The sequence below is a fragment of the Glycine soja genome, chromosome 12 (genome assembly GCF_004193775.1).
Source record: "Glycine soja cultivar W05 chromosome 12, ASM419377v2, whole genome shotgun sequence".
Classification (NCBI taxonomy): Eukaryota; Viridiplantae; Streptophyta; class Magnoliopsida; order Fabales; family Fabaceae; genus Glycine; species Glycine soja.
In genome coordinates, this window is record NC_041013.1 from 3,128,034 (window position 1) to 3,155,012 (window position 26,979).

The 26,979-nt window shown below is 32.3% G+C and overlaps 2 protein-coding genes across 3 annotated transcripts; one reads left to right on the forward strand and one right to left on the reverse strand.

Moving 5' to 3' along the window:
• Positions 1-257: 257 nt before the first annotated feature.
• On the reverse strand, positions 258-3,185 carry LOC114380451 (transcription factor bHLH63-like). Of its 2 annotated transcripts, none has more exons than XM_028339520.1 (7): positions 2,667-3,185; positions 2,348-2,596; positions 2,113-2,247; positions 1,911-1,982; positions 1,249-1,482; positions 1,062-1,167; positions 258-445 (listed from the first exon to the last, which is right to left on the reverse strand). In XM_028339520.1, exons 1-7 carry the CDS (start codon positions 3,048-3,050, stop codon positions 408-410), a joined length of 1,218 nt encoding a protein of 405 aa, XP_028195321.1. In that variant the 5' UTR covers positions 3,051-3,185; the 3' UTR covers positions 258-407. The 2 variants fall into 2 exon arrangements, with proteins under 2 accessions (XP_028195321.1, XP_028195322.1); XM_028339521.1 differs by having other exon boundaries at positions 2,670-3,184.
• Positions 3,186-24,113: 20,928 nt separating this feature from the next.
• LOC114379685 (protein RADIALIS-like 4) lies at positions 24,114-26,110 on the forward strand. Its single transcript, XM_028338373.1, has 2 exons — positions 24,114-24,823; positions 25,939-26,110. Exons 1-2 carry the CDS (start codon positions 24,549-24,551, stop codon positions 25,964-25,966), a joined length of 303 nt encoding a protein of 100 aa, XP_028194174.1. The 5' UTR covers positions 24,114-24,548; the 3' UTR covers positions 25,967-26,110.
• Positions 26,111-26,979: the final 869 nt, after the last annotated feature.

The window sequence follows — 26,979 nt, forward strand, 5'->3', positions numbered from 1 at the left end:
TTGACAACCGAAGAATTACGTGAGTATTATTGTTTTTGTTTATTATTATTATTATTGCTTCCGATTAGTGTTTCGTTTATTTGACCAAAAATCGTATTATAGAGAGAAAGGGCCAACCAGTGGTAGGTTGCCATCAACACCTTATGTCAATTGGATTAGGTGCCTGGTCACACATGTGACCATCGCGATCAACTTTTTTTTTTTTGTTTTTTCTTTATATTATCAGCTATATAGTACTTTAAACGTGCACATGCACGTGTCTCAAGTTAACAGGTATTAATATGATCTTATTTATTCTACGGAGCAGTATACAACCAATATATGCGATGTACTCTAATAGAAAAAAATCTTGACAAAGGCATTCCGAGTGACCTAATCCAACATATTGTAATAATGGATTATCTGGTTTACATCTCCATTTTTAGATTGCTAGCTTCAACTAGACCTGCAGAGACATCAACATGCATTTAGAATTTTCATTCAGAAGTAGCCCAGTTCAACAACTTTCTCTATCAGCAAATAATCTTATATTGTTTAAAATAAGTGATTCTGCAATGGCCTAAAAGTCTCTAGAAAACGATTGATCCTTGGCTCATCATCTAAAGACCTTAGATGAATTTCAAAAAGAGAAGTTTCCTGATTTTGTACCTATTTTATTTTACTAAATACACTTCCAATCACATAAGTAAATTGTGTTGTATCACAAACAACTACAACTTGTTATATATGCATCTAGCAATTAGCACTGATTTTTATTTCGGTACATGCCCGTAAATGATGCATTGAGTAAAGCTGCAAAAAACTTTACTAGGAGTGAAAGTTGTGGGAAAGGGACGTAAGAAGCAAATAAAAGAGACAACTGGCTTGATGGGTGAATGATTAAAAGATCCCTTCTAAAAACATTTCTTCATTTTGATGGAAAAAGGACTTGTCAATAATCTGTGGGGCTCTCGGGTATCTATCACCCATGAAAATCCACTCTGCTTTGCTTCTACTTTCTACTTTTAGGATATCAGGCTAAGGAAAAAAGTGATTTTGACAAGTGACAAATTTGTAGCTACCTGTAAATGGCTGAGGGGGAAAAGATGCTGTTCGCCCTTGATCAAAAGCAACGTTGTAAAGGCTTTGGAAATCACCACCTTCCCAATTTGAGGAGGGTAGAATTTGCTGCAGTACAAAAAATTCAGATCAATATTTGGACAAGACTAATCATTAGAACAAGAAGAACAAAGAGAGGGGAAAACCTACAGCGAAACAGGAAGAGTCAAGAAAAGTTTCGGGCAAAGGTACAGTGCTAGTACTAATAATGTTCGTTCGGAGTCCCATGTTGGGAGGGCTTATTCCCATGCTGTTTATTAATCCACCACAGCACGATACAAGTTGCTGCGCTGAATTGAACTGAAGATACGAAGGGTTGTTACTAATACTCATATCTGAGGGAATCCCTATGTTTGGAAAACTTTGAGCACAAGAAGGAAACACCTGTGGGAATCCAATCAAAGTTATGTCATTAACAATAACAAGAGTGCTTATACAAGTTCTAAATTCTTTTTTTTGTTGTTACTCTTCTAATATAATTCGACCAAGGTTTTAAAAGAACAGTCCATAACCATACTTTTTGATGTAACATCAAGATTTTTAATTTTAACATGAAGTTTGGAAATTCTATGTTTTTTTTTACTCTTTGGATATAATTCGACCAAAGTTTTAAAAAACAAAACAGTCAAAGACCATGATTTTAGTTGTAAAACCAAGGTTTTTTTGGTTAATTATAATTATATTGGTGACATTTATCTGGAATTTCTCATAATATCAAAGTACACGATGAAATCACGACCATGTTTTAAAACCTTTGAATCCTAATAATAGAGAAAAAGGTGAAAAAATTGTGTCATCAGCAATGACCTTACCTCTTTGGCAAACAGTTCGTCAATGTTGAAGTCAAGCCTTGGGTTTACAGCCGCTAATTTCATTGACAAGAACTGTATGCAGAAATAAATACAATAAAATAAGTGACCTGACACATTCCAATAGCCTAAATAAATGAATTTGGTATAATATTTAATTAACTAACGAATAGGAATGAAGTTGAAGCATGTAACTAACTCTAACCTCAACTTGGCGTTGAAGAGACTGAACATAGTTAATAATTTCATCAAGCATTCCAGCTTTCCCTGCAACTTTGTTGCAACCCGGTACTAAATCTTGCAAATACTTCATTCTCTCGCTAATCTTCTCCCTCCTTACCTGCACCAAACAAAACTCTAGCATTAAGTACAGAGAAACAAAACAAAACAAAAACGAGTACGAAGCTTAAGAAAATGTTAATTAATTAATTTTGACTCACTCTTTCAGCTAAGCTATGACTATCCGTGGCTTGTCCACGACGCGCTCGGACATGAATGTAGTCTGGTTTCTGATTTTGAACCTCGGAGCCTTTGGAAGTGTCCGCAGAGGTTTCTCTGTTGTTCTTATTTGCGTTGGATTTGGCATTCTTGTTTCTGGTATGGTGCTCGGTTACTTTGGATTCTCCTTCCTCGCCAGTTACTTTGACTCTCTTGTCCTTGTCCTTGTTATTATCAATCTCCGCAACAACCTAAACAAAACAAAACCTCATCGTTTCTTTACCGTAATGCATAGCACACGTTAGCATCAACAAGTACTACTACCTTGGAGTTCTGAGGCTTTCTCTTCTTAGCATTTTCTTTCCCACTGGCCATGTTTTCCTTGGGCGAAACCAAGTCTCCGTCTCTGCTACAAGTTCTCGAAATGGCGGGTAGAAAACCGAATTCGGGCCAGACGCCCGGGTCGGGTTTGACGGAGTGAGTTAGGACCTGGCCGAGCGAGGAATCCGAGCACATCATGAGCAAGCCCTGACTATGAGAAGAAGAAGAGGAAGAAGAAGAAGAAGAAGAAGAAGAAGAAGAAGGGAAGACGACGTTAAAGTCCGTTAAGTAGGGTGGTTGGTGGTTCTGGCACTTGATGGTTGCTTCCCGTTGTCTTTCCAAGACTGTGATGTCCGAACAGGAAGTGTTGAGACAATGCAACATGGTTGGTTGTTGTAATTCGTTATTCTTAAGGATTAGGCACGGCGTTGTTGTTGAGTTGGCTCCGAAGCAACAAAAAGAAAAAAACGACGTGTGCGAGCAAACAGAGGAAGCGTGAAATGTTGTTAAGGATGAGGAGAGGGATAGGATGGGTATATATATATACGGGGGAAATTAAATTATATTTGTTTCCTTTTCAATAATAAATAAATATGGCCGGAATAATTAAGAGAGAAAGAGACTGTGGGCTCTGGGCCCCACTGATATGACCGCCACGTGGGTGTGTCCAACACTTCTAAACGGCACCGTTTTCTTTTTCTTATTGCATTTTATTTGGTTTGGATAAAACATGCTTTAACTTGTGGTGAATTGAGGTCATTAGTAATTTCAAAAATACAAAGCATGTTTTTGAAAAATAAGATGATAGTTTTAGTATAAACATTAATTATTTTAAGTGATTATTGATTTTCAATATTATAAATCAAATAATTTAAGATTTTTATTTTAAATTAATTATTTAACAATATTAGACACCGGTCGTGTAAAATGAGAGAAAACTAAAACTAAATATAAAAAATAAAACATGCACCTTTACGAGAAGAAAGTTGCATGCTCCATTTTATAAACCGTTTGGATAGACCAATCAAGTATAGTAAAGTATCCAGGCCATTCAAGTCGATAAATGTTTGAGGAATATAAATTACTCGATTGAGGACTACTTACATTGGGTGAGCTTTTAATCTTTGGGTCCAATTACAATCAATAGACAGGCGTGATCCTCTTAGATCACACCAAATTGACTTAATAGAGGTTTCTAGGATTTATTGAATTCTAGGCTTTAGGACTTTCTCTAAAGTCCTCGTATGTGATCATTCAAGTATAGGATAGCTCTTTAGGATTTCTTGAATTCTGAACAAACCTTAGTACTTCCTAGAATCTTGAGATATAAATACATTGAAATCATTTAATAAAAAATATTCTAAAATCTAAACATTTTGAGATGTTATGTTATTAAATAATAAAATGAGAATAGGAGCATTATTATCTTGTTTAATTTAAATATATTTTTAACTATTAGAAATGTGATGAATTTTAATTCTAGTCTTTTGAAAAAATATTGGATTTGATTTTTGTAAATTTATTTATTTTTAAGTAGTATCTATTCTAACTTAATAGTAATGTGGCATAAATATACTACTATTTTTAAATAATACATAATATAATATATTTGGATATATGTCAATTCATCAATAAATATTAACAGGAATGATTTTTAAAATTTTTAAAAATATATAAATACAAAAAACTGAAAAAAACGAAAACTAAAATTCGATATATTTATAGAAACTATAAAGAAATGATAATTATTTTTTTCTGGTCCTGAGAAGAATGGCAGGAAGTTTTGCCCAACCTAGTTCTCAATGATTCACGTGTTAATTTAAGAAAACTGAGTAATATGAAAGACTACAAAGTATTATATATAGGAAGCTGCGTATTTTAAAAGGTCACGCAGCAATGATAGCATTATGAAAGTTCGATTAACAATTGTTAGCAGCACATTTTATTATTAGCTTAAGATTCTCTTCTAAAATGGGTCAAGGTCTTGTTCTCGACCCCTTCTAAATTTAGCAATCCCTTTCTTCCTTGAACTAATCTTCTCAATCAACTTTCTAATTAATTGAATTCTATAATAATAGTACTTTCATAATGATTGTTGCTTTCTAATCTCTGTTATTCTTCATACAAATACTTGTGTTGTTTGTTTTGTCAAAGGATGTATTGATTTGTCCAGAGTCAAATAATCTTTGTGCCTTTCATATTTTATTTGCATCTCACGTCAAAATTCTTTTATAATTGATGTGATTGAGAAAAATAATATTACAAACATTATTATATGAATAGTATAACTCTAGTGAAATTAGCTATAGAAACACACCTAAATGATGCGTTTGTTTTTCATTCCAACAGATAAGAATTTCCAATAGTTGAGAAAGTTCTATCACATATTAATGCTGAATTATGGATACAGGTCTATTCAAACAAGTTACTTATGCTTGATTAAGCAACCACGAAGTCTACCTATATATTTGAGGTTACACTTCAAAGAAAGGGATTGATGGATTAACAAGGTTACAAGAATAGCCTATCTACATAATTGACCTCCTAGATGATAAACAAAACAATTTTTTTTTAATTACCCAGTACATATAATTTTTAAATTTATTCCTTTTAATCTTTATAGTTAATTAATAGATTTTTTAATTCTTCAAGTTTATATTTTAATTTTTAAAAGGTTCTTGCTGTTAAATTTTTTAAATTTACATCAAGAACTAAAAAATTCATTTATTAATTATAGAAACTAAAATGAATAAATTTGAAACTATATGGATTAAATTATTATTAATTAAACTTTTTTGTTTTAGTGACTTATAAGGGATATTAATTAGTTATTGTAATGGGACAGATTAAGCAGTCAAGGAAACCAGATCTTATGCTATAATAATATGTTTTGCAATCTTAATGATACAATTTTGTTGTTGGGTAAAATTCCAAGTATTAGGACAAGGCTTAGCAAGAGTGTCATTCCCACGATGCAGCCACTTGACATTAACACTATTGTCTAAATCATGCTTTGCTTGCAAAATTGTGCTGCGATTTGAAGCTTGAAGCAATATCGGAAGGTAAAGGTGACCGAATATATATATAATTTTGAGACTGGTAGGAACAAGTCCAGAGAGGACGAAGGCAACTTCCATTATCACCAAAATGGGCCCTCACTAGACTTCCCAATCTCTTTCTCTCTCTCTCAAACTTTATTTTTGGTTAAAGTCACTTTCAACTCTATCTCTCCCAGCCTCCTCTCTCTCTAGGTCCCCTCTTCCTCATTTCCTCTATCACTTTCTTTGTGGTATACATCAACACAAAACTGTGTCCCCCCCCTCCCTCTTTGTCTTTCTAGTGAGTCTTTCTTTTTGGTTTCTCAAGTGCTTTCCATCCTATGTTCTCTTTGACTAACTCTCCGTATACAGTGAGTACATTTATCATCAAGGCAGTACCTTACACCCTGTATAAACAATGTCCTCTTTGTTATCTCTTCCCCCCCCTCCCTCAAAATTCATAACTAATCTCTAAAATTTTGTATAATTCTATTTTATTTTAACTTAAAATTTTAGTTTAACCACAATTCATTAGCATTTTAGTGCATGTTTAATTTCACATATTGATTTTGTGTCAAGAATTTTTGAACAAATTTTGACATATTTGATTTCACTTTAAAAAATAGTTCATAATTGATTTTGATTTGAAGTCATTTTAAATAATTTTATGTTAAATTAAAATTTTTATAATGAGTTTTACTTTTAACTTTATGTTATATTAAAAACATTCAAAAATAAATCACATCACTTTAATTTTAACAAAAATTTATTTTACAGAATCAATTCTATTCATAATTAATTTTATCAACACTTATCCAATCACATACTTAATTAATAAATTGTTATGCGTATGATAAACTATCTCTACCTTAGCTTGTATAATTTCATGCAACAAAATAACAATACAGCATGACAGTTTTGAGGTATATTGTATAGTTGCTTTTCTACTCATTTCGTTTTCTACTGTAGAATAATAAGTATCTATGTATATTTTATTGTTTTTGCCCCTTTCATGGCTCATGCATTTAAAATTCATAAAATGTCCCACCTGGCACCTGCTAATATATTGGAAAAATAATTGGAAAGGCTTCTTATCTTATGCAACTGATATGTATGTATATATGAATCAAATTAATAATTTGGGGAAGGAGATGGCATATGAGGAAGCAATGGAAGAGAGCAGCAGATCCGATGTACAGGGAATCCTAGTTGTTGCAGGCCCCTCCTCCCTATTAAATATAAAATAATTTATTTTTTAAAAATATCTTTTTATTTAATTTTATATAAAGTATTACATGATTAATCTTGAATATAATACTGGGCGAAATATAAGAAGTTGGGTTCTTGGAGACTCTGTTGCTATATTGCTCCATTAGTCCACTTGCAAGCTTGAAATGATCATCATACAGATGGATGCTATGGGCTTCCTTCTCCTATTTAATGCACAAACATGCTCAACGCCTTCACCAAACAATCCCTCTCTACTCATTAAAATTGACTTGGTCTTACTTTTTTATCATAAATATCTGACAATGATACGAACCATAATTCAATTTTATATAAGAAAAAAGTTGTGAACGTAAGATTGTGTAAGTAATTCAAATTTATTAGTTAAAGTGTTTCTAGCTTGACATCTGAAATGGTTGGACATTGGGACCTTGTAATAAAACCAACAAGTTCCTTAAATTATGAGTGCGCTTGGTAAATTCCTTTAAGTTTTTATTTGATAAATTTTTTAATATCATAACTTCTATCATAAGCATTTAATTCAATAAGTATATAGAATAGTTGCATGTCATTTTCATAAAATATCTTCAATTTTTAGTTGAAATATTTACATTATTAGATGAATTTAAATGAATCGTAAAAACTATTATAAAAGCATCACTTGTGTCGGTGTCATTGTATTTATTCAAAGACGATAATTAAAGGTTAATTATCTAAATTTCAGGTCTTATTTATAGTGTCTTCTATAAAAAAAAAAGAATAACATTTCATCTGCGTGAGTGAAAATAATAGCTTGTAACTCGGAAGTTCTAATTTTACTATCTCCACTGAATAAATAAGTTAGTAATAAGAATGAGAAGAATTTGACTCTTCCTTAATTCCAACCTATTGGGTCTTTAGTCCTCCTATTAGCTAGTTTGCAATAAAATAAAATTATGAAATATTTTATTTTTGGTAGGTTAGGGTTAAACTTTTCCCTTCGTTAATTTTTGTCACGTTTGTGTATGTACATCACGTGGACCACCAAGCACATAGACTAATGAACAAGATATTGTTTTAGTAAGGGTTTTTGAGTTTGAATCACAGTTGCAATAAAAATCAAAAGAAAAACTTGACCTCTCACAGTTGTTTTACACTTTTACTCATCTCGACTCAAATTAGTTAGACAGTTAAGATTATGTTTAAATATTGATCGTCCCATCTTTTTTTTTTAAGGAAACTGATCGTCCTATCTATTATGTATATCATGCTTTCCTCTTACGAATAATAAATTGATATATCATATTTTTTTATAATTAAAATAAGTCAACTTTTGTTATATCTTTTAATTTTGAGAAAGTTTACTTTTGAGATACATGTAAATACAAAATATAAAAACAAATAAATAAATATAATTATTAAATATGGAATCAATTTAATATTTAAAAAATGGAATTGATTCATTTTAGCTTTCACCGTATCCCATTGTTTTAAAATCAAAATATAGAAGCATAATAAGACTTGTAAGTCATAAGTAAAAGGGAGTCCCATTTAATAGTAGTCAAGACAAGAAAGGAGTTAATTAAAGATATAATATGTTATGCATATTGCATGGTAAAAAGGGTCTCAATCTCTTAAGTTATTTCTGATGTGTGAAGATGAAGTAGGCGCAATCAGTGTCCCCAGCTAGTACGAGCAATGAAAATGATGGAAGGGTATCTTTCTTTGTGATAGCAGACATAGCAAAGCATTCGAACACAATGTATCGATTTGGAAGCGATTCTATTATTTATTTCCATCTTTTTTCCTTTGGATCCATTACACATGGAATATTTTTTTTCTTCTTAATCTTTCAGTTTATCAGAGAAAAACAACTCCTGACTTATCTGAAAATTTGACAAGAAGATAAGTAAAATTATCAAACTCCAATAATACTAAAATTATTTAACCTTTAACTTCAACTCATTAATCATTTATATATAATCACTTCATTACATGGAATATATAAACAAACACCCACCAATTAAAAAACCATAATTTCACCAAAAGCAACTTGTACAGCAGTCAATTTTGGATTCATATATCTGTGTTCCTGCCTTTCGTGTAAAATTAAATCTTTGTCCTTACCATTTTCGCAAATTGATATATTCCTATAAAAATTAAAACATATGTGAAAATCCATGTTGCATTAAAATATATGAAAGAAAATTCTGTTGATTAGCTCGCAATATATATAAAGGTTCCAGTGTTCCACCAATTACCTAGCCTCCAAACATATTTTTACAAATTTGCTTAAAAATGATATATATAATCAAAGTATATTTGTGCTGATATAATCAGTTGAAATCATGTTGATAATTTGGACTGATAAGGAGTAATATCGTACTATCTGATGAGAAATGATAGCTAATTAGCTACAAGTTGGTGCATGTCAATGATTGTAAAGAAGCAAATTGTTTTGAGAACTTTTCAAAAAAAATTTCATATTTTCAATAGAAAAGTTCTTAAAAGCATTTATGACTTTTATCTAAATAGATCATAAGCCCAAAGAAACAAAATTACAAAGAAATTAAACGTGGAGTAGAAACTCATGTGGCATCATTTGATACTATTAACCACCACCTCATGAGGCACGCCTTGCCCTTGCAATTCAAAGTCCTTCATGCACCCCATGCTCCCAACTCTGCCATATTTGCAGCAGTGTATCCTACAAACTTTGCATAACCATCAATCCACTGCCAGCAGAATCCCGTAACGGGCCACCAAGGGGTCTAGTACCTGAGTTTGATTTCTACAGATATAAAATAAAATAAAATCAGTTGTATCTCTCACTAAGAACTCTAACAGAATTAACTACCTCAACAACAACAACAACAACAACGCCTTATCCCACTAGGTGGGGTCGGCTACATGGATCAACTTCCGCCATAATGTTCTATCAAGTACCATACTTCTATCCAAATCATTAAGTTCGAGATCCTTCTTGATAACCTCTCTTATAGTCTTTTTGGGTCTTCCTCTGTCTCGAATTGTTTGTCTTCTCTCCATCTGGTCTACTCTCCTCACTACAGAGTCTACCGGTCTTCTCTCTACATGCCTAAACCACCTAAGTCTATTTTCCACCATCTTCTCTACAATAGGCGCTACTCCAACCCTCTCTCTAATAGCTCCATTTCTAATTTTATCCTGTCGAGTCTTACCACACATCCACCACAACATCCTCATCTCCGCTACACCTACTTTAGTCTCATGTTGGCTCTTGACCGCCCAACATTCTGTTCCGTACAAAATCACTGGTCTTACCGCAGTCCGATAAAACTTTCCCTTTAGCTTGATCGGTACCTTTGCATCACATAACACCCCCGATGCTTTTCTCCATTTCATCCATCCTGCTTGAATGCGATGATTCACATCCCCTTCAATTTCTCCATCATCCTGTATTACAGACCCAAGATATTTAAACCATGTGACTTGAGGGATAATATGGTCTCCTATTTTCACCTCTGAGTTAGATACCCTCCTACTTTTGTTGAACTTACATTCCATATACTCCTATTTGCTTCTGCTTAGACGAAAACCATGTGTTTCTAGAGCTCGTCTCCAAGTTTCCAACCTCTCATTCAACTCCTCCCTCGACTCTCCAAGGAGGACTATGTCATCTGCAAAAAGCATGCATCTCGGCGCTATCTCTTGGATTTGTTCCGTGAGGACATCCAGAATTAAAGTAAAAAGGTAGGGGCTAAGGGTTGACCCTTGATGCAAACCAATTGTGATGGGAAAATCGTCTGACTCTCCACCCTGTGTCCTAACACTAGTCGATACCCTATCATACATATCTTAGATAGCTCGAATATATGCAACCCTAACCCCTTTCTTCTCTAGAGCTTTCCACAAAATCTCTCTAGGCACTCTATCATACGCTTTCTCCAAGTCAATAAAAATCAAGTGCAAGTCTTGTTGGTCCATGCGATATTGCTTCATCACCCGCCGTAATATATAAATCGCTTCCATGGTCGACCTTCCCGGCATGAAACCAAATTGATTCTCAGTAACTTGAGTCTCCTTTCTTAATCTCCGTTCGATCACTCTTTCCCATAATTTCATGGTATGACTCATGAGCTTGATTCCCCTATAATTTGCACAATTTTGTATATCCCCTTTGTCCTTATAGATTGGCACTAACGTGCTTCTCCTCCATTCCTCCGGCATGCGTTTTGACCTCATAATTTCATTAAAGAGTTTGGTGAGCCACTCAAGATCTCTATCTCCAAGAGTTTTCCACACTTCAATAGGTATGTTGTCTGGCCCCACCGCCTTACCGTTACTCATTCTTTTCAACGCTTCCTTTACTTCCTGTTTCTGAATCCGACGATAATACTTATAGTTCCGGTCCTCTTCTCTTGTGTCTAGACTGCTAGAGTCATATCCATATCCATCATTAAATAAGTTGTGGAAATACACCTTCCACCTTTCCTTGATATCTTTTTCATGCACTAAGACTTTGCCTTCTTCATCCTTAACACACTTTACGTGATCCAAATCTCTAGTCTTCCTCTCTCTACCCTTAGCAAGCCTATATATAGATCTTTCTCTGTCCCTGGTTCCTAGAGCTTGGTATAGTCCGTCAAAAGCTTGGGCTCTTGCCTCACTCACCGCCTTTTTGGTTTCATTTCTAGCTATCTTATACTTATCCCAAGTTTCAGAATTTCTACACCTAGACCACTCCTTGAAACACTCCTTTTTTACTCTAACTTTGCTCTGAACACTTTCATTCCACCACCACGATTCTTTACCCTTAGGTCCAAAACCTCTAGATTCACCCAACGTCTCTTTAGCCACTTTAATAATCTCTTGGGACGTCTTGTTCCACATATCATTTGCACTTCCTTGTGATTGTCCACACCATCCCTCCCATATCTTTTGTTGGAAGATTCCTTGTTTCTCACCCTTCAAGTGCCACCATTTGATCCTTGGTGCTACCATAGGACTTCTTCTCTTTGCCCTATCTCTAATTCTTACATCCATAACCAAAACTCTATGTTGGGTAGTCAAGCTCTCTCCCGGGATAACTTTACAGTTCAAGCAATACTTCCTATCAGACTTCCTGATAAGGAAGAAATCTATCTGAGAACATGTCCCTCCACTTTTGTAAGTGATAAGATGTTCCTCTCTTTTCTTAAACCATGTATTGGCTATAGAAAGATCCAAAGCCTCCGCAAACTCCAAGATGGATTTACCCTCCCCATTCATCTCCCCTAGGCCAAAACCCCCATGCACCCCCTCAAAACCTCTATCCACGCTACCTACATGTCCATTGAGATCCCCTCCTAGGAAAACTTTCTCTCCTTGGGGTATATCCTGAAGTACCCCTTCTAGATCCTCCCAAAATTTTACCTTAAAGTGTTATGCTAACCCAACCTGAGGTGCGTACCCACTAATAACATTAAAGGTGTCCTGTCCCACTACCAATTTTAAGGCTATGATACGATCTCTTACTCTTCTTACATCTACGACATCCTTCTTCCACTCCTTGTTCACAATAATCCCTACCCCATTTCTTGATCTGATTTTTCCTGTATACCACAGCTTAAATCCCGAGTTGTCTAATTCTTTCGCTTTTTCACCTGTCCACTTAGTTTCTTGTAGGCACATAAAATTGATCTTCCTCCTCACCATAACATCCACTATTTCCATAGATTTTCGAGTAAGTGTGCCTATATTCCATGTATCAAAGCGAATCCTCCTGTCATGAACTAGCTTCTTTACCCACACCCGTTCACGAAAATGTGGGAACCCTTGCTTACTTTTCACTACATCCGGGCGGCGATGCAGCGGCCCTTACTCTTTTGATACTGTACTCGAGCCATACAGCACGTTGCTTCCGGGCAACGACCTAGCATTCACATTATTACGTAATTGATCCATGTCATAGAGATTCGACAAAGTTTTACGTTGGCTGTCGAAAGCCTAACACAACCCTCTCCTTTTATTCACTAATAGAATTAACTACCATTTGAATTACTCTACAACAAAGATCATCAACCTGTGCTTCAACAGAGCCCGTTGGATTTGGTATGGTACCTGAGAAATCTATATAGTTCTGTCCAGGAGTTCAGTTCCACCGGAGCATAATCCTATAAGGACGCTACATGGATTCACCATGTCATTTCATAGATATATCCTCACACACATATTTAGTACACTTTTTTCAACATTATATTGAATAAAATGTGTGTAACACCTACTATTAAATACCGTTTGTCTCGTTTTTATTTAAAGAGTTTCATTTATTATTTAGCAAATTTATACAAATTTATTTTACCAATAAATAGTATATCATAGAATATGTTAGTAGAATACTGGCAAATGTGTTTCAACTAGGTTCAGTATTGGACCATATTTAAACTGTTCAATGTGCTGAATGCAGATCCTAGCCGAATCACCAAGCCAAGTTCCGACAACATGGTTATATTGTTGTCCTTTTCGATAATCTTTTGACTGTAATGCTAATTGGGCATTCCTATGCTATAACTATTTTTAGAGAGTAATTCAATTTAATTGTAAAGTGGAGAAATCCCAAACAATCAATTGCTATAGCAGTGTTGCTGCTGCTTCAACGTGATATACCTGGCACAATGACTGAACCAAACTGAAAAGGGTCACTTATGTATAATGAACTAATGCTTGGTTCAATAAACAGTTTCAGAACATATACATTAACAGTTCAAGGCATGATGGTGACAAGATTTGACGACCCTCTGATATTTTCAGTTTTGCCTTTGCATATAGTATATCTTCATTATTCAAATCTTAACATCTCTCCAAAGAAATTGCATTGGGTTTTATCAAAGAATGCATAATTCATCCTTAGGTTCCAATTATTCTAGCTAGCCAGGGAGTTGACCTCCGAGTTAATTAACATCACTTAAAAGTGGCTCAGTTGATATGTGGAACCTTGAAAAAGACACTCATATCTCAAGATATTCACATATTCTAGAGTGACACTATTACCATATATATACTACTTTAATACATTAATGCTTCCAAAATCAGATACATGGAAGAAGGAAACCCATATAGCTTGAGAACCCAACTGGAGAAAAATATACGGATATATGAATGGAGGAATAGAGACAATACCACATGAAGGTTTTGGATGAACCATTAAGAACAAAGACATGAAAGTCCGAGTATGCCATATGTTTGAAAAGATAGAGTTTTTTAGTCAGCAAAGTGAGAGAGCTCTTAAGAAGATCATGGAGCAAATAGCTACAAAGTGGGACTGGAAGGGCCATGAGATCTCAAGGATATGTGTACAGTATCTTTGCTACATTAAATTAACATGGCATATGGGCTTGTTCCCATCTTTTGTAGGCACAAAGCTTGCTCGTTTCGTTGTATTTCGACTAGTTTTTATATGCGCACCAACTCATTATGCGTTTGTATCTCTCGAAACCCCTAGTGTACCTAGCTACCTACTAAAGAGATATATGTTAATAGTTGCCAAGCTATATGAGACTTTGTTTCTCTAAATATACATGCACTAACATAAATGATGACCTGTTATTATTATTATCTACTATGTTAGGAAATAGCAAATGTTCCGTGTGGATTAAATAAATGGACAAGTAGGAGTTCGAAGTGCTCGAGCGAGCTACTTTACACTTCTTTTTGTTCCATATTCTAATGTTTGAAAAAGAACATCATGTTGAGACCAATCACTTCTCAAATAAACGTCACGAAGATGCACATGTTCGCTGGCCAGCCATCATAATCAAATCCGAATGGTTAATTGACTGATGATTGTTAAGCATGTCTCCCTTGAAGTCATTTTTTAATCGATTTCCTCAAATTTTTTACTTTTGCTGTTGTTAGATCGCAACCCCCTTCCTTCTATTGGACCCCATCCCCAACAAACACACATGTAATGTTCCATTTCCCTTCCAAAACCATTGTCTCAACTATGTACCTTGAATAATTGGACGACAACTAGAAGTAATTAAGTGTATGTTTGGGAATCAGGTGTTCAAGTATGTTTGAGATAAAATTACTTTTGCAAAAGAATCAAAACTCTTGTTTTTATCTTTATTTTATTTTTATCCGTTGGATTGCATTGAAACACGTTATCACAATAATTTTAATTACAAATCAAACATGTACTAAGTTGATAGTCCTCAGAGCGCATAAATAAATAAATCAGTGATTGATATTCATATATATGTGGTCCACACAGTGTAGGTGTTACCATCTAAGAGAAACGACATCCTCCCCTTGAGTTACAATTAAATGATGACTTGGGTAGATATTATGGTATATTGATAAACTGAAAATGCAAATTTCACTTTCATGACACAATAGTACCCCAATTTTTATTTTTTTTAAGGTTATGTGGAATTCTGCTGCACAGGTCCCCCTAGGACACATTATTGAGGATGGGGGAAAGGAACTATTGAAATATGTGTACTTGAGAGTAAAAGATGGTGGGGAATGAATAAAGTCATTCAATAATATGATTGTGCCTGGTTAGGTGTAAGCAAAGGCAATATGATTTTCAGAGGGCCAGCTGTACTTTGGTGTTGAACATTTAATTTTATTTAACTATAACATATGGGAATAGATAGATAGATAGGGTCTGTACGCCACTCCCAATGGTGGAAGCACACCAGATATTATTCTCAACATTTTGTTTAGATGCTTATTGATTTTGAAGTGATTGTTAGAAAGATGATGCAAAGGTCATGTGTACATTGGATATCAGAGTCCAGAAGGCTTTAATGAAATTTTTAGGAGCATGAAATGATTAAGGCATAGAAAGGTATACATCCCCCATCCTCTCTGGTTCACACTAGGCACTAAGCATCAAACTGAATCTAACATGACTAGATTTCTACTTTGACATCTTCTTCCATTTGGCCAGTATTGCAACAGACTGAACTGGTGCAAAAAATCAGATACTTCATGCAAGGGTCACTCTATCTCTGTCCTATTGCTTGTTTCCTTTGGGAGAATATTTTCTTTTTAAAGGAACTCTCTCAATTCTTTTATTATAAACTGCTATTCTGAATTTAAATTAAAGTAATACAAAGACGTATAAAGATATTATTTTTATTTAAAGAATTACGTAGAGCATTTTGGACAAGGATAACTTAAAGGGAAATGTTTCGTGAACAATGACAACGAAATGCTATCCTCCTTTTATTTTAGAGCGTATATATCAAAAGAATAAAAAATAAATAAAAATATAAATAATTGTATATAACATTATATATAATATCAATTTTTATGTTCAAATAATGAAATTTTAACTTAAATTATCCTTAGATGCAATATTATGGATTCCATTTTATATACACATATATATATATATATATTACATTACACAAATTTACTTTCTTTAAAAAATGACGTGTTTGATTCTTAATTCTTAATAAAGATATTGTACCTTGACTCAAATGATTTATTTTCATAATTTATTATTTAATATTATTTTATATCTATTTTGATTTGTTCGTATTTAATAAAATATTGACTATTAATAATGAAAAAAAGTTACTATTCATTTTTATTTATAAATTTTATTTAAATTTAAAATATCTTTATAAATACATGAAATAATTTATAATTAATATCAAATTTGCTTAGTGGAAAATCAGGCTTTATTTATAAAATATAAACTCTAAATCAATGCTTATTACGCTAACATCTCAGTTTCAAATTTCATATTTTTTAGCACAAAATTCTTATCTTCAATTTTAATATTTTTCATTGTGTTTTATTGTTGATATCTCAATTTCATTGTTCACCATTCATTGTGTCTGAAACAAGGTTATTTTACAGGAGTTTAACTATGATATAATGATGATGCACTTACAGTCTAAAACACTTTTATATTTTTGTCCAATCATAATTTATCATAAATATGACTTTTTAAGTAATGATTATAAAAGTCAATCAACTGATTGATAGATTATAATTAGATAACAGTATAAAACTTTTTACACATCATTGTATAACTTCTCCTCTATTTTATAATCTTTGTTTGTAACACTACTATTGACAAATCAAAACCATAGGAGCTTATAAATTTGGAGGAATGTCAAGAAATTGAGCTTTGGTGAATCTGTACGTTTCAAGTTATTCCTACTAATTAATTTAATGGCATAGCTACGTGAAGAAGGAAAACTTGTAGGACTGAGTCTGAAACCTTAAAAAAGATTTATTATATGACTGAACAAATATTTCTGGATAGACTTCCTTATAATCTTTGTCAGGCAAAATTTAGTCTTTCTTTGTCATGTCTATACATGATTGAAGTGGATATATAGGTTGTAGTCCACAAATGACCCATGTAAGTCGTGAGTACTAAAATATTGCTTTTTGAATTGCTTAATTAGTAATTATCAGAAAGTAATTTAATTTTCACAATTTTTATGTATTCTGTATTTGTCATTCCAAAAAAATAACTAAATAATAGTTATTTTATATTTTTTATTGTGTGGAGATAATAGTTATATTATATGCTGCAAGGTAGTTTCGGGAATTTGTAAAAAAAAAAAAAACAAATATAATTAACGCGAAGGTGCAGGAAGTAATTGCCACGATTATGCGGTAGAAAGTTGTTAATGGACTGAAGAAGTTAAAGGAAAAGCCCACTTTAGATAGGTTTGGGACATTCAACTCAAGAATGGAACCCATGCTTGGCCCACTAAAATAAAACAAGCTACAACAGAGATCCTTTTCATGCATGAGTATTTCTACACTGGGGCAAAATAAACTTCTTCTTTTTTTCTTTCGATATTAGGCAAACAATATCAATTTTAAATAAAGATAAAAATATAGTTTCAAAGATAAGAGATTAAAAAAAATTCCTAAAAACATTCTTGTTGAATAAAAACTCATAAAAATGTTCCGGATAAAAATATCCCTCAATTTAAATTGATATTGTTTTAGCATTCAAATAATTTTATATTGATTGATGTTTTAATTTTTGAATGAAATATTAAAACTTTATTTCAATTTTGTCCCCTAATAAATAATATTTTCTTAAAATAATTAATAATACATTTATAGAAATTAACAAAGAGAATAAAATGTTTTAGTAAAATTGGTCCCTAATAAAAAAATTTATTTTAGAATAATTAACTTTCTTAATTTGTGTAAACAAAACTTTAAACATCAATCAATTTGTAACAAAAAGAATAACTCCTAAAATCATCATTATTTAATATAGTTATTATAATTTTTTAACTAACATTTTGTTTCATCCCAATAATTAAAAGAAAAAGGGGGAAAATGAGCTTTTTAGTTTTTACTGTAGCATTTATCCCGGCCCTTGCATTGAAATGTCAACACCTAGTGCTTGCATCCAAATCAAGTGGCATGACTGAACTTTCATGTCTCAACCCTCTCCTCTTGGGGAAAAGCACCATATCTTGAGGAATCAATATGAGCCTCAAATACATTATCAACGCCCACACACCTTTATATACCTTTTTTATTTTACAACTACCTCCCTCCTCTTTTTCCACTACACTTTTAGCATAGAAAAACAATTTTCACCTATTAAGCAACACCTATGTGAGCCGATATATATGAACGTTCTAAATGGTTGGTTCCAAAAATTGGAACCTTTATCTACTTATCACCATTACGCCCTCATGGTGTAAAGAACACTGTCTCTACTTTGCAATTACGTACTCTATCTCTTTAAGATTCTCTTTGAAATTTTTGCGAGATTGCAGGGACCAGGTATATATGAGTGGTGAATTACTAAGTTCCTTTTTGTGACATTTAATACCCCCCAAAGATCTGGGACCTTAGTTTTTGGTGAGCAATGTAGACACTCACAATTCACTTAACCTACACTATACAAATTTTAGACCTTGCGAGTCAGGACCACTCCACCGTATTATATAGTTCCATTAAAGAGAATAATTAATAATTCATGAATATTGAATAGAACTTTTTCCAACGTTTATGTCACAAAATGTGCTAGGTGGGGTGGCGATGATTAGAGGATTTAGAAAACACGAAAAAAAAAGGAAAGGTAGAGTGAATCAAATTTTTTGACTCCTTCAGAATTAAAAAGAGTAAATTAACTAGCTACGTCAACTTGTGTTTGAATCGATGTTTGTTTGTAGACTAAAACTCTAATTGCCTTTGCAACAATGTGGACAACTCTTAACCATGAACCATGGGCAGAATGGTATCTTTCTTCAGTACTTTCTGGTCGTGCACTCGTGCTATGGCCAAGAACAGGAGATAGGAAGCCTTATTCTTTTTTAATAAAAAAATATAGAATTTCTTTCATTGTACTAGCGAGAGAGCAGTCTTTTTTTTAAAAAATAAAATAATAATAATTCTTATTTTACATATAAATTAAAGATGAGTGAGAAATTGGAAATAAGGAATTTAAACTTTAAATATATACAAAACTAGAGAATGCATAATATAAAAATGCAAGATAATTCTTATTTCATGAATTAATTTTTTAAGTTGAATTAACTTCAAATTTAAATATATCTAATCTAAGATAAAGATATATGTCAAAAGTGTGACATCTACTAGTTATATGATCAATCCAAAATATATAAAAGTCAGCGACAAGTCTCATCTTATTCCAATACAATAGCAATCTACATAACTTAATCACAACGAGTGTTACGGTATGAATAAGTTTCATGGTGAAAACAAGCAGAGAAAGTGCGAAAAACTTGTGAGAGCAAAAAGACAGACCTAATGACTCAGCTCTAGGTGTTATGAAAGCTACTATATATATGATTCCTTACATATATAGTTCATTGAATGCATAGTATTTTTTAATTCCCACAACCCAACAAGAGGTGTCTGAGTTCTGGTTATGGTTCCTCGCCCAATCCGTTAAATATTACTTTTGTTCTTATACTTAATTCATCAAAATTAATAAAAATAATTAGTTTTAATTAATAATATTATAAATTTAAATTTTATTTCAAAGATACCTATTAAATCAAATGATTTAAGTGATGATTATATTTAATGATATTACTCATTTTTTAAGGAATAACTTTTTTCATTAATGAATATAACTTATCTCATTAGTAGTCTTTAGAATAAATAAGGGTATAAAAGAAAATTAGCAATTGATGCATTTAAAAGCGATTATATATTTCTTATATTTAAGGGGGAAAATATTCTCATTTATTTCTTATATATAAAAATAAAAGTAGTATAAATCACTCCAGAGTTTTGCCTACCCGACCCAACAATTTGAACTTCAACAAGTGATCTACTCCACATTATGTGGTCAATATTAACATTTTTTTTAATTAGTAGTGAATTAGAGATGAACCAAATAAGAAAAAGAAAATATAGATATAAACAGAAGAGGAATATAGTAAAATAGATATGTTGTTTGAATGCATAAAAATAAGTATAAAAAAATCTACTATTTTGATGAGTGGAAAAGAAAGTAAAAAGAAAAAAACAGATTATATGAAAAATATTTTTATACTTATTAAAAAATTAATATTTTACTTCATTATTTTTTTCATAATGTAAAAATTTTATTATTTTAAAAAAAGCGTCCTGTAATTTTTTTTTTGGAAATTAAAAAATGAAAAAAGTAGATCATTTTTTCTCATTTATTGACAAAGATGTACTTCTAATGAGTTCTAGTTATCAAAACAACTTCTTTCTTTCCAATTTTTTTTATCTCTATCTTCTTTTTTTTTTTTCTTTCACTTTATTTGTACTCAAAAGGAAGGTGAAATTGCATGTATTGTAATAACTACGAAGGAATCAACAACAATAATTGTTAAACATCCACTTCCCCTTGTATAATTAATCCCATAAATATTGCTTGCTGAGGAAAGGTAAAACATGAATATTTTTACATGCATGTATAGATATCAGTAGCCTGTATTCCCAAGGCCAGATCACGTCGTCTTTTTGTATTATCTCGCTCTTGCATTGCTTCTGTTTTTTCTAAACATTTAAAAATATAATCATTTTTTAAGATCATATTTTAAAGAATGGATTTTTTTGTTGGTTTTGAAAAAAAAAATGGGGCTAAGCAATGCTATTCAATTGAATTTTTTTTCTTAGAAGAAAAAAAATGAAATAATTTTTCTTATAAAAAAAAACTAAATTTATTATAAAAAAAACAGAAATGCTTTGTGATTTCACAATCTAACCCACTAAGGTCAGTTTAGCAATGAGATGAGGCAGTATTTATGAGATATAGGTTGAAATATCAATGCGACTATTGTTCACTAAAAACCAATCTTATTTAATATGCCGTGTGCATGAGTTCATGTCCTGAATCTGAAATTCGAAAGCTTAAAGTAATAATTTAACACAGAGATATGAATGATTTTGCATCTAACCGTGTACATAAGACTTGAACAAATCATGGTTAACATCACGCCAATAGGAAAAGACTGCACAAGCTCTTCATATATATTACTACATTAACTTGATCGATTAATGATTATGTAGGTTATTTGCAGAATGTGATTTATTAATTTTATAATGGAAAACAAAGTGAAACTTGAAAGAGCCTAGCCTATCAGCTTATCTTTGTGATGGACTAATGAAATTAGATGGTACTTCACTGTTCCACCAATCAGCTGGCACACGATCCTTGAAGTATCCAACCACAAACCAGAGAGAAAAGATAAAAAAAAAAAACATGCAGTAGGACTTGTTTAAACATGCAGAAACAAACAATGTGATATGGTATGATATCATAGTACGGGTTTCAGGTAGCCAGCTACAACCTTTTGGAATGTTGCTCTGAGCAAAGATTGGGAAACCCAATTCCGAATATTTCACAACAGAACTCAACATAATAAAATATTTTTTTAACTCTTGCCAGATTCTTCTGAGTTTTACAGATTACGTCAGTGATGAGTGATGACCACTACTTTTTAAGATACCTGATGAACACTTATCTCTGATGCCAAATATTTGAGTCTAACTTGGATGGAATACCAAAGAGCCTCATCCAATCAAGTTTACTTGATGCACACTGACATGAATTGCCTAGTTAAAATTAAGATTTTTGCTGCCACCTTGGTTTACTTCATGTCTTGCCTTTGGAGAGTGAGCAACTGATAGTTGAGAATTGAGATAAAGGATCTGATCTCTAAGGTTTTAAGTGTGTGTTTGGTGTCGCACTGCATAAAGAGCAAATGGATTATCTTTCTACATTGTATAACTTGTACTTTTTCATGTTTTTTATGCAATTTTTGCCACTACTCCACCATGTATCGATCCAAGCATGTTGCAAGAATGTGTTAGATTTCATGGTGGGAATAATCGTAATTGATTTTGGTTTCAATCAAATTTGATTTTATGAAATTATAAATATTTGGTTATAATTAGATAAAATTATCTTTGCTTAAAAACTCGATTTGACTAGAAGCAATTAAAAGTAACTTTTGCATTAACATAAAAAATTTACACCAAATTTTATTGCAAACTTGCTTTTAAGATAAAAGTATACAAATATAAATTTGTTTACTTTTTAAATAAAATAAACTTTACAGAATAGATTTTATTCAAAATTAATCTATATTATTATAAAAATTGTCTACCTGTTCATCCATGTGTTGTTATTTAGTGTAATTTAGGCTCTCACTCTCTTTACTTTTTGTCTGCTGGTTTTGCCGTGTTGATGTTGGAGTTGCACAGGTTGAGCGTGCACAAGGCCAGTCCAAGACTAAAACAACCAAAGTTCAAAGCTTTAAACCCACCCACCAAATATAATTTACCATAAAGTAAAAAATATTACATGTTGACAAAAAAAGTCACCTATATTAATAAAAAGATCCAGCATATAACCTTTCATTTAAAGTAAACAAAGTCTTCTTAAAATTTGTTTTAGGTCTCACTAAAAATTAGATCAGTTCTATGTAATTAAATAGGTGTGCCGTCTAATTTTACAAAATATTAATCTAAATATACAGTAAAAAGTTATCTACGACCGCGATTTCATTCACACTGTCAAGACTTTTTAACTCTCAGATTGTATTGCGACCACTATTGCAGTTGCATTAACCATATTTATCTGCAATTTCTTATAATTTTAAGGATTGCAATGAAATCGTGACGGGAATTTAAAACTTTGGTGATTTAAATTTACAGTTGAGATAAAGGACCCAGTACTGGTCATATTGCCAATACCAAAAAACATGTTATTGTTGGAGATTCACGTACACTAAACAGAAAGGTAATAAAAATTCCATAAAGTTTAACCACTCAACGTTTTATGTTTCGAATATTGTTCTCCTAGACAATAATTATGTTTTGGCGTATATTTTACAGAAACACTATTTAAACCAATCATACTCAACCAAACACCCCTTCTTTAGTTACATGTCCAAAAATGATTTATATAATTAATATCAAAACAATATAAACGACATAAGTGCAAATGCACTGACCAGCAAGAGGTCAACGAGTTCATGCAATCCAAACAAACACTAAATGACAGAAAGGATTCCCTAATGTTCACCCCGGCTAACCTAATTTGGGAACTTCGAGTTTTGATAAATTTAGCAATGTTATGTGTTACATCGGTTTCCATCAGATGCACCCATTAAAGTAAAATGAAGATTAAATTTGCATGACAGTTCAGCTAGTGAATTGACCTATCAGAATATACTTTGATTCTATTATATTTCTTCTAAGAAATACTTGCAATACACATACTACTAATATATATACTTTCTCCATGTGATATTATGAGTAACACCAGTTAAACTAAAATTGAGACTCAAATTATGAAACAGGTCGGTTTGTGAATGTTAATAATCTCATCACCTTTTGTTTTCTTAGTCCTATATGTAACTTAATTTCTTCTTTTTTTTATGATGATATTGATACGTAATTGTTCTATTTTATATCTAAAAATCAATTAGAAGTTGAATCATCGATAATCAGGGACACAAATCGTTATTATTGGTATTAACCATAATTAGTATGTAGCTTAACATCTGATATTAAGATTTTATTTTACTTTATTTTTTAGAAATGGTCCTCCTTAGTCCTTATTTGATGCTTAAATCAATCAATGTCGAGCTTTAAATATAACAAGTTTATTCGTTCCCCCATATCTCTAATCAGCCTTTATGCACCTGACACGCACCTGATTTCAATCATTTTGATTCTAACAAGTTGATTAATGAATATATACAAAAACACAAAAAACTACTTGAAGGAAAGGTTGGAAAATTCCTAAGCATTAATAAGCTTCACAAAATATGCTACTATCAAGCTTCTAATCAAGTATTTTTTCAAGAACCAGATTCGTTTTAAACTGATTCCCCTCTCTGAATGTAGGCTTTGGCTAATAAAATCTTCTTGTACTACTTCATTTCGTGGTTCGAAAGCAGACGGGCCACAAGACCTTCCAACTTTTGGCAATTCAGATTCCCTTATTAGCTACAACCCACTACCCTGAGCAATATATAAGCATAGCACCAGCTGCATATTCTTACAGAACCTTTCCCTTCAACTAAAAAAAAAAACTCCTTGTTCTTTTTTCCCTTATCATTAATCTTTCTCTTCCTTTTCTAGCTAGCAAAGTGCAACATTACAATCCTTCTTAGGCTCTTAGTATCCAACAAAAGCCTAGATTATCATTTTATCACTCATGGCGTCAAGCTCTCTCAGCAAACAAAAGGCTTCTGACTCCTCTTGGACACCAAAACAGAACAAGCTGTTTGAAAAAGCACTTGCAAAATATGACAAGGATACCCCTGACCGATGGCAGAATGTAGCCAAAGCAGTAGGTGGAAAATCTGCAGATGAAGTTAAGAGACACTATGAAATCCTCTTGGAGGATCTGAGACACATTGAGTCTGGTCATGTTCCTCTTCCCAAGTACAAGTCCACAGGAAGCAGCACCAATGTTGAGGAAGAAGAGAGGTAATTAATGCATCCAAACAATAACTCTACTTCCATCTTTTTTAATACAACAAATCATATACTTACCATTAACTAACTATTTTTCACAGTCCCTTCTAAATTCTAATCCTTCTCACGCATGCATTATTCCATTCTTTGTCACTTCTTAATAGCTATTCTCTATACATAATGTGAGACAAAGGGGATTCACTTACGTTGTAGTTCAACACACATAAAGATCATTTCAATATTGCAAAACCATATTTGATACAAAACAATTCATCCTAATATAAAAAAGGTGCAGCTGATGACTTCTGTAGCATTGCCCTGCAACTGGGTCACTAGACAGAAAGGAAAAGAAGAGACCACTAACTAAAATCATTGACACCTTTTTTCAATTTTTGAATGTTTTTACACGTCACGTAACTTTGTTTCTAGAAGCACCATTTTCTTGCACCGATGAGACATACAAATGAATTGTTATGCGCCACATATTTTTTCAGTTTCAAAATTCCACACTCAATTATTTAGTTACCAATTCAATTTGACAGCTTAGCAAAGGCAAAATTAGGTGTAACTGCTTTCACTAAAAAACATTTTTTATGTTATACTATTTTTTTTTTAAATTTGTGGCGAACACTATTAATTACACTGATTGAAGTCAAGTAACAAAAATATTGTTGCACTGCATAAGTGGATTATGTTGACTATGCAAGTTCAAATATTTCAACAGTCGAAAGTTATAACTCAAGATTATGTAGCAATTATTTTACTTTTCTTTAGCTGGAGATTATTATGTCACATTGCAATAGCAATCCAAATGATCAGGAGCCTGACAAAACATATGATCTTAACTGGGACCTAATGAATCACTTACCATAAACAAAAATTAACTTATTCTAGCCTAATGACCAGAACAAAAACAAGGACCTAAAACTTCTATCACAATCAGACAGATAAGTCCCTCTCACTTGGATAAATCACGTGATCATTTGGTGACAACAAATTGACTCAGTCATACCAAACGTCTTCTCTTGTAGTCTGCATTTTTGTCACAATTTGGTGTTCTTGTTAGTTTGATATTTTCTTATACACGCATGTTTGATTTTATTTTAATTATTATTTGGTTATCCCAGGCTTCTGAAGTATCTTAAATTGAATTGATGGAAGCAATGTTTATGTTATCCTCAGCTATTGGCAGAATTTATGTGGCCATCCTTGAATCTGCGGAAATATCTTCCCTCTCTGTTCTATTTCCTGCCATTGTAATTTAGATTGTTTCAAATTTCAATGAATTATCCTATTCTAGAAACAGCACAGGTTCTTAACCAGGATATTCTCCCCATCCAACCTCTCTCCACACCCTTTAAAAAGGATTAACAAATTAAAAAAAAGAAAAAAAAAAGAAAAAAAGGAGGACTTGCCTATAGTATTAGAATAACAGCAAACACAACTAGGATGTAAGGTTAACACCCACGGGTATAGGACACACGCAGAAAAAGTATAACCTAGTCTAGACCAATTTTCAATTTTTTATATACACCTAATCATGTTTGCTTATTTAAGAAGAAAGAATTAATAACGTACTACGTGAAAATTATATGTAAATCCTAATAATATAATATTTTTTCAATGTTGAGAGAATTTAATTTAATTAATTGAATAAAATATGTGAATTATTATAAATTTCAATAAATTATTTTTTTTTCTTACTGATCAAAAATAAAATAATGATTTCTCCGATACCGAAATTAAAGAGATGTTATAAACCGCTTACTGTATCCTATTAAAGAAGCTGCTTCAGAATTTGTATTATTTATCAGAAACAAAATAAAAAGAGAAAAGTGAAAAGTGGCTTGATTTTGTAGCTTAGTACAATAGTACCCAGTCCATTAATATATTCCCTCGTACAAATCAAATGAACGCAGCTCTACCCCATCTTCACGTGAACCATTTTTTCTTGTTCAAGATCGTAGATGGCTTTAACCTTAATCTGAGTTTCATTTGGTTTTCGTAACCTTAAACTCTTACAAATTACGAGTTTAGGTAGAAGGACCAAAATAAACCAGTATTATAAACAAAAGTAATCCTTGTCTAGCTAGCTGCTAAGATACCAATATACTCAAAGGAATGCTTGTGATTAAGGACAGAAAAAATCATAAAACAAAGACATGCAA